The 11,804-nt window shown below is 42.0% G+C and overlaps 1 protein-coding gene across 3 annotated transcripts in view; it reads right to left on the reverse strand.

Annotated features, from left to right (window-relative positions):
* AK2 (adenylate kinase 2) overlaps positions 1–11,804 on the reverse strand; it is a 23,666-nt gene that overhangs the window by 3,045 nt on the left and 8,817 nt on the right. Inside the window, exons 2-6 of one of the 3 annotated variants that reach the window (XM_003801264.2) lie at positions 9,413–9,538; positions 7,242–7,352; positions 7,018–7,112; positions 1,775–1,847; positions 268–463 (exon numbers count right to left, since the gene is read on the reverse strand). In XM_003801264.2, coding sequence (XP_003801312.1) covers positions 268–463; positions 1,775–1,847; positions 7,018–7,112; positions 7,242–7,352; positions 9,413–9,538 — 601 coding nt within the window. Of the gene's footprint in view, positions 1–106; positions 464–1,774; positions 1,848–7,017; positions 7,113–7,241; positions 7,353–8,042; positions 8,525–9,412; positions 9,539–11,804 lie in introns of those variants that run through there. The other 2 variants (XM_012812388.2, XM_023507764.1) reach the window with 2 other exon arrangements.

The following is an 11,804-nucleotide window of genomic DNA, read 5'->3' on the forward strand; positions in this document are numbered from 1 at the left end:
AAACAGTTGGTAAAGCAACCTAGCCGGAAACTTACAAAGTAGGAGAGAGAACACATACTGACACACACATACAGATGAGATGAGAGTTGTATATACACCAAAGATATACATCAAGCAAGTGCTTTTTTAATTAATACATCCAGTGATATTCTTGCTAGCATGAGGAAGCTTCCCTCTGCCCTGACATTCCCACCCACTCCCTCAACAAGGATAAGAAAGAAATTCCTTTTCAGACCCAGCATTAGATAAACATAACCAAGTCTTTACATGTGGCTTTGGAGAAGGCTGCTAGGATGCTCGCAAACACGACGTCAGGGGTCTGGGATGCATTGATGGCAGAATGAATCCCCCGTTTTCTGTAGTACTCCACTAGTGGGGTGGTCTGAGTGTGGTAGGCCTCCAGGCGGATTTTCAGGGCCTTCTCATTATCATCTGATCGACGGATCAAGGGTTCCCCAGTGATCTAAGAACAGCAAGAGGACAATGAAACGCCAGACCTATTACCAAGGTTTCCTTATCCCATATCAGATGCATATTTGAGATGGGAATATTCTGTATAGGATGCTATCTCATCCCAAAGCCTATTAGGGGCAAAGACAGGCAATCCAGACCCTCTCTAATAACTTTGCTAACCCTAGGAGCAGACCAGCTGGTCCAGAGAAGTAAGGGAGCCGGTCAGAAACAGCAGCAGTGAGAAAGAGGTCTCATGGAGGTAGACAGGTAATGCTTTTTCTCACAGCTTTGTGCTCAGGCTATTCAACTTCCAAGATGAATGATTCTAGGGTCAAAAGCAAGGAAGACAGAGGTCCCTGAGATTAGGAGGACACATCAAAATTAGAGATATAAATTTAGTAATTATAATCTTAGTTGTCTAAATATTTAGTGTATTTAGTAGAGTGTCACCAATCAACATTCTAAAAGTGGCAAGTGAAGTGAGAAAGAACTCTGGTAGAACTACCAACTTTGCAAAATGTGATTAAGTTGATATAACGGCTCTGAAAACTGTATTTATAGAAGCTGGATGACCTGATGACCCTGTCACATGACAAGGTAAACCTAGGAAATTCTTACTGTTACCTCACATACTCTACATCAGACCATATGGACTCCTTTTGGCACAGTGACCATGTATGAGACTCCAGGACATAGCAGAGCAGTTAATGTGGAGAGGACATTTTTCTGGAGGACTGATCAGCAAATTTCTCTTCGGTATCACATTCCTCCTACACCTTACTAGTTGACCCCTTAACACAAAGGGGCTGTTCCTAACATAAGCCAGGTATAGGGGCGGCGCCTGTGGCTCAGTGAGTAGGGTGCTGGCCCCATATACCGAGGGGCAGGTATCGAACCTGGCCCAGCCAAACTGCAACAACAAGAAAAAACAGCTGGGCATTGTGGCGGGTGCCTGTAATCACAGCAACTTGGGAGGTTGAGGCAAGAGAATCCCTTAAGCCCAAGAGCTAGAGGTTGCTGTGAGCTGTGATGCCACAGCACTCTACTGAGGGCAACAAAATGAGACTATATCTCTAAAAAAAAAAAAAAAGACAGGTACAACCTGGACACTGGGCAATAGCTGGCATAAGTAACTACCTTGAAGTCAAGCGTCAAGCAATAAACTACCCAAGGAGACACTGAACAGGTCTGCCACAGGCTATCTGACTGACTCCATAGTGGTATATTTCATAGTTTAACAATACTGATAATAAATGAGAAAATAGTGAAGAAAGAAAAAGGAAGGAAAGAAAAGGAAATTTCTTGTCTTGAGTTTACATACATCATCTTTCATGGGCTCCCTAGGGGGGTTGAACTCCTCGTGGTAAGAACGGCCACTCTTGGGGTGAATCAGCCTGAAAGACAGCAAACGAACATGAGTCAGGTTGACTGAAAGTATCTCCATGTACCCCAGGGATTTCTAGGATGACAAGCAAAGATACGCAAGCTCAATATAAGGACCCAGTACCCAGCAGAGAATACAACTATAAGCTGCTCTTGCTTAGGAAAATAACTGGGCTTCTAAGAGAGCTTACGCTAGTGGCAGAGCGAGTATGTTTCCTATTTTGACCAAATATTATAATGAGTATCCGGTGGAAGACGCAAATTGCTGGCATAATTACCTAATTCAGGACTTGAGAGAAAGAACTCTGGTGCTGGTCTGACACAGCCATTCATTTTTCACCCGTTCATTCAACAAGCATTAAAAAGTGCCTAGTCTGATTCAGTCTATCAGCTGAATCCGGGGGTTACAAAGCAATGAGTCAATATCTCTACTCAAAAGCAGTGCTTAGTGGGGGAGACAAATATGGAAATAAATAACTATAACAAATATGATAATCTGGTAGCTGCTCCCAGAGATCTGTACAAAATGCTATGAGGCATAGAAGATAGAGGAGTGAACCCTATTTTCTAACCTAGTTTGGTTATAAAACCAGAAAGGCACTAACAGGAAAAATATGCCCAGGGATGCAACAAGACAATGTAGTATACCTTTTTTAAATTTTTATTTTTGAGACAGAATCTTACTTTGTTGCCCTTGGTAGAGTGCTATGGCATCACAGCTCACAGCAACCTCAAACTCTTGGGCTTAAGCAATTCTCCTGCCTCAGCCTCCCAAGTAGCTGGGACTACAGGTGTCTGCCACAATGCCCAGCTATTTTTTGTGTAGTTGTCATCGTTGTTTGGCAGGCCTGTGCTGGGTTCGAACCTGCCAGCTCTGGTGTATGTGGCCGGTACCCTAGCTGCTGAGCTACAGGTGCTGAGCCATAGTATACCTTTTTGATCACACAAATAAAGGACACCCAAACCGTTATGAAGCTATATTCAAGTCACCAGGAAAAAAAAATGACATATTAAACAAGTCATGGAACAGAGAGACCAAGGACAGGTATTTACTTGTCACTAAACATTTAGCTGGTAGCTATGTCTGTGCTGACTCCGCACAGGCAACAGCCCATGTTCCTGACTGGGAATGACCACACCACAGGAGCCATGAAACCTAAAAGGGGAAGGGGACAGGCCAAACTCTGCTCAGCAACCAGGGCTTGCTTGAGTCCTATATTTCCCAATTCTCTGCTCTCCTCATGAAGGTCTGTTGGACCAGAGCTTCCTAACTTTTGCATGTACAGAAATAGTGCTTGCACACACCTGGGGGAGCTATGGTTACTCCAGGCCTGCCAGTTGCTCTGATAGCTGAGGGGATCATTATTTTGGCACATCAGTTGGGAAATCCTGTTTAATTCTATTTAGACTATTAAACCCACACCTTAGTAAAATGTGATACTGCATTTTAATCAGAGCATATTTTGAGAGGAACAAGATAGTCCATTTATGGCATAAGGTGGCAGAGGGAGGGGTGATGTAATGGCAGAGAAAATAAGTTATACTGTCGTCCCTTGGTATTCGTGAGGAATTAGTTCCAGGACACCTCCCCATAGATACCAAAACCCAAGGATGCTCTCAAATCACTTATAAAAAATAGCATAGTTGTTTGCATACAGCCTATCTATATCTTTCTATATACTTTAAATTATCTCTGGATTATTTGTAATACCCAATGCAATGTAAATGCTATGTAAAGACTGCTATACTAGATTTTAAAATTTGTATTATTTTCTATTATTATAGGGTTATTTTTTTATTGGTTCTTTTGTTTCAAATATTTTCCATCCATGGTTGAATCAGATACAGAGGTTTGACTATGCTGAGAAGTGAGTGGGCCAATGACTGCGATTATGTACTCTGAGATTGGACCCTCCATTATTTGAGTCCCTGGAAAGGTTCTTAAGGTGATGCACCCACTGGAAGATGCATGAAGAGCATAGGCTGCTGGGTTCAGCTGCAGTGCCTTTAGAAGGGATGGGGGCATGTGATGTGGTATTTCTTCACCTTCTGGACAGCATAAGGAGACAGCAGCCAGGCTACGACAAACATGACTCTCCCTTCCATGTCTTTATGCTGTCTCTCACAAACTCCCAGAATCCCTCAGCCTCCAGTTACATATGATGCACTGCTCCTTCTCTGTTCACATCATCCTCTTCATCCTCTTAAAGAGGATTGCCAAGGCTCATTCCCTAGAAGGTGAATGATAGAGAAAAGCCCAATCTCCAAGTTCTCAAACAGATTGGTCTATCAGGTACCAAGCAAAATAGCTTCATGAGCCACTGAGCCTGGCCTGGAGGTATGATAAGGGCTGGGATTCTACAGTTAATGCTGCCTTGAGTGTGACACTTTAGACACCTGTTTACTCATCCACAAAATGGAGATGGTACTAAACATTAAGATAGTGATACCCGAGAGCCAACTGGTAAGATAATTAGGATACCAGAGAGCCAATGCTGAATAGATTGAAAACAAAAACTACCATGGGGGTGGGACACAAATATGAGGGTCCTTATCTAACAAAAGCAATCAATGTAACCTAGTTCTGTGTACCCTGAATCCCCAACAATAAAAAAAACAAACCCACCAATCATACATATTCAAAAAACAAAACAATGACTCAAAATTATTAGAAGTGAGGTTCAAGTTAAGTTAATTCAGACTACTACAGTCGGGTCTTTATCATCTCAGATTTGAAACAAGATCCATATTAAACCAATTAGTTTCTGCCACATTTTCTCCCAACCACCAGCACGTTGGACCAAGAGGCAGAATGCAGACCCCACCACTCATATGCTGGGTGAATTTGGAAGAACACCTTCACTAGTGCTCTGTAAAGGAGGGAGTCACACTAAAACACTCCCTTCCAAACAGAGGGACTAACACTTCTTTAACCTTCTACAGCAATTCTGCAGTTTGTTCTTCAGGGTCTCTCTGTTCTCCACCACCCAGTCATAGTCAGGGGCCTCCATCACCTCATGTGGATCACAATCAGGCTCTCAGATAGGGTCCTTATCTGTTTCCCCTCTCCCCCAATTTAGCTTGTAGACCAGACCAAGCTAATGTTCTTAGAATGGTGTTTTTACCACAATACTTAGTGGCTAAAGAAGATCTCATGACTCCTGAACTTGTTATTAAGTCTACCATCCTCAGTTTGGCAGATCTCTCCAGTCAAGCTCCCATCCTATCTTCCCAAGAACACTCATTCTACAATATCCACTCAGATATGTCTGCTACTAGCCCCAGCTACAGCCCCTCCCCCAACCCATACTTCTGTTTTCATTCCCTTCTGGAAAAATCTCATTAAAATACTCCTCTAGGAAGGTGATGTTTGATGTTATACCTCCTCTAGGCAGCCTTCCTTCCCTGTCCCCAGGCTCTCCTCTTGGACGTCCTACTGCACTGAACAGCCCAGAACAGCCTAGGTTTCCTGTTCTCTGAGATCAGAGATAGGCATCACTACATTGTTCTTCTAGAGCCTCTTCTATTCCTCCACCCTCAGGGTCTAACACTGTGCTATGCAGGAAAAGGTACTCAGGAAACCGGCCCATTAAATACACCCCCCCTTTGTTAATATTGGCTTTGTGCTTTAGGGCCCTAGGCCTTTACTGTCAACTCTACCACTTCTTGGCCTACATCAACTTTGTCTACTCTGTGCCCAATGGGGATGCAAATAAACAAAGTCCTTGTATCCAAGGAACCTAGGGATACTACAAAACTAGACATTTGCAAAGGAAATTATTGTAAGGTAAATCCCACTGTATTCCATATAGCTTTCCAGGATACTTCTAACTGCTGTCTATTCACACATCTGTCTCTCTCTTTGGAGGTATCAACTATAGACACGTGGAAAAGATGTTCAAACTCATTAGGAAATTAAAGTAATAAAGTCTAAAATAAGAAAATATTTTCCTTCTAATTAAATAAAAAATATTACATGCACTACAATAGTCACAGCATCAACTTAACAGCGGAAGAAACACAAATGTACAAGAATAAGGGAATAATTAAGTAAATGATGGTTTACCTACTGTCAAATATCATGCGGCAATTAAAAATAATGATCATGGATGTCTGGTTCAAGATGGTGGGCTGACCACCTTCCTGAGACTCCATTAAAATGACAAAGACATAAAAAAGCTACAGCCCACGATAAAGAAGAGAATGGAGGGTCCATTAGAGGATGAGAGCTTCCAACATATTTCTGGAAGGCACAAAGCAGATGGCAAAGTGATTAGTGAAATAGGGTAGAGAAAACTGTCGCCTAAAGCAGTGTTGGTCTTTTGGAACAAACATGTTCAGAAGTAGAAGCATTTCTGTGTTCAACACTGAGAAATAAACATGTTAAAACAAAACATACACAAAAATATAAGGTGGCTGTACTATGAACAATTTTTTCCCCCATTTACTAAATTTTTTGTGGATGGTATAGCAATTCCAACTGAAATCAGATTTAAAAAGCACTGAAATAGAGACACACACATAAGGAATTTAACATTTCTCAAGCACCTCCTGCAATCAAGGCTCTCAACTGTGCACTTTGCATTTTCTAATGGTTACAACAGGTCCTTGAAGCAGGAATGATTAACCCCCTTCTACAAATGAATAATTCTTAGGGTAAAAAAAACACTTAAGGTCAGAGTTAAAAGGTGACAGGAGAGGCCTGGCACAGTGGCTCATGCCTGTAATCCTAGTACTCTGGGATGCTGAGGTGGGTGGATGGCCCTGAGTTCAAGACCAGCCTGAGCAAGAACAAGACCTGGTCTCTAAAAATAGCCAGACATTGTGGTGGGCACCTATAGTCCCAGCTACTGGGAGGCTGAGGCAAGAGAACTGCTTAAGCCCAAGAGTTGGAGATTGCTGTGAGCTATGACACTATAGCACTCTATTGAGGATGACAAAGTGAGACTGTCTCAAAAAATAAAAAATAAAATAAAAGGTGACAGGACTGAGATGTAATCTGACTCCAAATCCCTTGCTTTTCTTACCATATTGACACCCCATGTCATCTCTTGAATGGATGTCACCAAATAAGACCAATCTGGCATTAAGCTTCACGGCTGGGATTAGGCAAAAGCAGTTCTCAGAGTCTGACAAAGCTCTGAGGAAGCATGAAAAGAAGGACCTTCAGGGGACCAATACCTTCCTGTGATTCTCCGGATCAGAAGAGAGTCTGGGATGCTGAATTCAATCACAGAATCAAGTTTCTCTTTCCTCTTCTCCATGAGGTCATCGAGCTGTAAGAGAGTGTATGGCTCACCTAAGCTACCAGAGCTTGGTCAGACCCATCCCTTTTAAAGGAATTAAGAGGTAAATGGTCAGTGTTAGCTTTCATACAACAGTGATACAAAACCTAAGCCACTTACCATTTCTGCCTGCCTTACAGTCCGAGGGAAGCCATCTAGAAGAAAACCATTTCTGCATGAAGGAGTCTCCAAATTCTTCTCAATGAGCTCTACTACCATTTCATCGCTTACCTGGAAGGTAAAAACAAAAAGCTTTGGGTATAAATTCACTAACTAGGCAATATTAGGCCAACTCCAGAGTCAAAAGTTTGTGTGTGTATAATCTGATTACTCAACAGCAAGTCTTGACCCAAATACACAAAAATCAGAGCAAATGTGGAGTGGCTCCATTTGGAAGATCCAATTTCACTATTAGTTCTGTGACTGCATTACACATGTTTTCTTCCCTTGAAATTCTCCTGCGTCGGCTCGGTGCCTATAGCTGAACCGGCTAAGGCACCAGCCACGTACACCTAAGGTGGCGGGTTCGAATCCCCAGCCCGGACCCGCCAAACAACAATGACGTCTGCAACCAAAAAATAGCCGGGCGTTGTGGCAGGCGCCTGTGGTCCCAGCTACTTGGGAGGCGGAGGCAGGAGACTCGCTTGAGCCCAGGAGTTGGAGGTTGCTGTGAGCGTGATGCCATGGCACTCTACCCAGGGGGGATAGCTTGAGGCTCCGTCTCAAAAAAAAAAAAAAAAGAAATTCTCCTGCGTCTGCAAAATCCCCTGCTTGTCATCCCACCAAGATAGCTCTTTGTTGTAGGTCCTGAAGACCTCTCCTCACACTAGAGTCAGAGTCCCAGCCATCAGATAACAGCTTATTAGGATTCAACTATTCAGTAGGCACAAGAAAAGTGAGGACACTTGGCTGAAAGTTCACCTGAAGGGAGCTCCAGGGGAGAATGGGGGTTGGCCAGAGAGCAGAAAGGTAGCAGCCAGCCTTCTCTGTTTCACAATTTTGATTAGGCCACAGTAACATGACTAAGGTATGTGCTTGTTCACACATCTGGGCCATCCTGGAAATGAAGCAACAGAGTTCACTGAATTGGCAAGAGTGGGTCAGAAGCGAGAACTGAAGATCCAACCCAACACACCTATGATCTTCTCTGAAACCCCAATAAGGATCCCTTCCCAACTTTCAAAAACTGGTTTTTTACCATGCCTTTATGGAAAGAAAATCTTCCAGTTTGTATTATAGTGAAGGCTGCCCATCTTGGCAGCTAATGCTTATTTCTCAGCAATAGCTATGAACTTGGAGACAAAGTACAAGTTCTGCAACTAAATGAAGGCAGGAGATAAGCAATCTCATTGCCACATCCCAATTTTTCCTTAGTACACAGTACACTGCCAAGACCCAAAGTCCAAAATATCTAGCTTTCTGACTTGACCCAAAGCCTCACTGTTAGGAAGGTAAAACGAGAAAGAAATGGGTGGGTGGCAGGCAGCAAGGGTACCACTTGAGATAGCTATAGAATCTCAAGCCTAACAAAAGGTAACTTGAGAATTGAAGCGAAGCCCAGCATCTTCCCTAACCAACATTCTAAAATACAAAAAGACCAGAAGACCAAACACAAAATGGCTTCTGAAGGTGATCCCCAGAGGTCAAGTTCCAGAATAACTCAGTTATAATTAAGCTCTGACACTAATCAACGAAGATTTGGTAGATAATAGATTATATTTGTCTAATCAGATCAAACTGGTCTTAAAGAGAAAATGTATTATGTCCCCCAAGTAGGAAGGATTACCTTTGTCACAATTGCCAAGGAACTTCCTTATTAGAAATACAGGACACAGAGCCACAAAAGTAGGTTAAAAAACACTTCTGTGACTTCCTGAGTCCTCTCTGGAATACATCCCTGAGTTCTAGCCCAGGAATGATAATTTCATTTTTGGCTCTAAAATTTGGGTATATTACAAAACACATCAGCACAAAAAACCCTTGAGAATACTGTAGGTTAAGTGCCATAAATTCAGAACAAACCAAATAACTTGCTACTCTAAAAGTTCCTATAATCTGCCAGCTTGTTAAAACACTCTCTAGCACAGGGCTGGTCCAAAAGAACTTTCTTTGATGATGGAAATGTTCTATATCTGTGTTGGATGACTGAAATGTGGCAAATGCAACTGAGGAACTAATATTTAAATTACATTTAACTTAATCTAAATAACCCGGTGGCTACCATGCCAGACAGTGCAGATCCAGACTCCGAGGAATAGTCTGGTGGCACTCACTGGTACCTCCAAACTTACCAGTTTCCCAGCATCCATAGTTGCCTTTAGCTTTTTTCCCAGCTCTGAGCCAGAAGCCACCATGGCCCTCAGCATATCCCCAGTGGCCAAATGGCAGACACAGAATTTTTCAGCCAATTTGGGTGCCTGTGGAAAGGAAGACAAAAACCAAGACACAGTTAACACTGCAGGCCCTGGGGTCAGATTGTCTGGATGTAAACCTGGTCCTGCCATTTATTGGCTGTGTAAACTTAAACAAATGTCTACTTCCTCACCCATAACAGGGATAAAAGTACCTTATGTTAAAACATTATAGGATCAGAGTAAGGATTACATGATAATACATGCAAAATACTTAAAACAGAGCACCTAGCAAATCGAAGCCATCATAGATGTTAGCTATTACTGCTACCACACTAGTGACACATAAGCCTCAGTTTCCCTGTTATAAATGGGAAGAATAAAAATAACAGTGTCAACACTTCATATAGTTGCTGTGAAGTTTAAATGAGATCATGTATATAAACCTCTCAGCACAACACATGGCCCATAACATGTGCCCAATAAATATCCCCCACAGAAAAGAATGTGTTCCCGTCATGTACTACCGCCACTGGGGTGGGAGGCAGCTGGGAGCAGACTGAAGAAAATAGGTTTGCCCCCAGGCAAAAGTGGGTTCTTCCCTTTCCCTGTCACTAGGTAGCTGCTTTGTCTTGAATATATAATTTAACTTCTCAAAGGCTTAGTTTCCTATCTGTTTAAGATGAAAAAGGCAAAAAAGTCCAACTTGAAAGGCAGCTGTAAGGATTAGATGAGGTATATTATGAAGAGCTCTTGGCAAATAACAAGCACTTACATATGTGTTTTAGTTTTAGGGACCTTTCAGTTAAGAGCCTGGGTTTCAGAGTCAAATTGCTTGGATTTCAAACTCCAGGTCCACCAATCACTACATTTGTGACTTGAAAAGTCACTTTACTTTTCTAAGTTTCAAATTTTCTCTAAGTAAAATGGAGATGGTAATAGTACCTATATCACTGAGTTGATGACAAGATTATACAGAATTCAGATATATGCAGGCCCTAGCTCATGGGTAAGTGCTCATGAGCATTAACTGCTACCATGTATTCATTCTATATTCATTCATTCTATGTATTCTATATTCATTTACACAGAAATAAAACATTTATTGATGCCTCTTCCAAAAACCCTGTTGGAAGCCAGGGAAACAGATGAATAAGAAGGAGACAGAGACCCTATCCTCAAAGAGCTCAAAGTCTGATAAACTACAAATCAGAATGCAGAATTAGAACAGGAAGAGACCCAGGACAGTTCAACATCAGTTTTGTGGTGGCAAAAAAGAATGCGGAAATCACAGTATGAGAAGCTCAATCTTAGCTTTCTGGTTCAACTGTTTTATAAAATAAGTAGGTTTGGATCCCTGTTCAAAGTTTTCTTAAGGGCACTCTTAGGTATACAGAATAAAAGTTAAATAGATGGGGCTCAATGCAGAAAATTCTGGTTTATAATTCATGGGCTGATTCAGTTCAAGCAAAGAGATGCTTTCAGAGCAAAATGGGACCCAGATGAGAAGTCATTAAAAACTGTGCACTTTGGAAAATGAATGAAGGTCAGGATTAGGACCCTGGCAATGGAAAACCAGGCTGGCACTGTGGCAATATACTCAGAGACATCACTTTCTGAGTCTTTCTCCTTGGTTGTTAAAATTAACCTGGGTGAACAATTTAGAGGTCAGGCTTGCTCAAGTGGAAAGGCTGACCAAAATACCACACAGAACTGTTAGTACAGAGTCTTCTCTATTTTTATCACTCCCAAAACTGCAGGACTCTTGTGCACTGTTCCAGGTGATTGAATTCTACAGCCATATGGAAGAATACACACCAAGAGGGAAGGAAACAAATTCTTTCATTTTCTCCTGGATACATGGAAATCCCTGCAGTAAGCTACAAAAAGGATGTGTTGGTTTTGGAGTCAGAACGATTTATACTTGATTCCTGGCTAAGGCATTCAAATAGCTGTGTGATTTTGGGCTAGTTACTTAACTGCTCCGAGTGTCAGTTTCCTTACCCACTGAATGGGGTAATGACCAATAGGGCTCTTATAAGGATAAATTAAATAAAGTACCAAAAGGTTCAGACATAAAATAGATATTCAATAAATAAAAAGCCTCTGTTCATGGCCTTTCTTCTTTACATCACTCTTTATTTACAGACTTCAAAGTATAATGAAATAACTTTATGATAGTCTCCTCACACTTCGGACTTAAGCTTTGGAACACCACTTCTCAGGCTCTAAAATCACTTGGAGAGTGCTGTTAAAAATCCAGATTCTGGGCTCGGCGCCTATAGCTCAACCGGCTAAGGCGCCAGCCACGTACACCTAAGGTGGCGGGTTC

The sequence above is a fragment of the Otolemur garnettii genome, unplaced genomic scaffold, assembly GCF_000181295.1.
Source record: "Otolemur garnettii isolate 467f Iridium unplaced genomic scaffold, OtoGar3 scaffold00204, whole genome shotgun sequence".
Classification (NCBI taxonomy): Eukaryota; Metazoa; Chordata; class Mammalia; order Primates; family Galagidae; genus Otolemur; species Otolemur garnettii.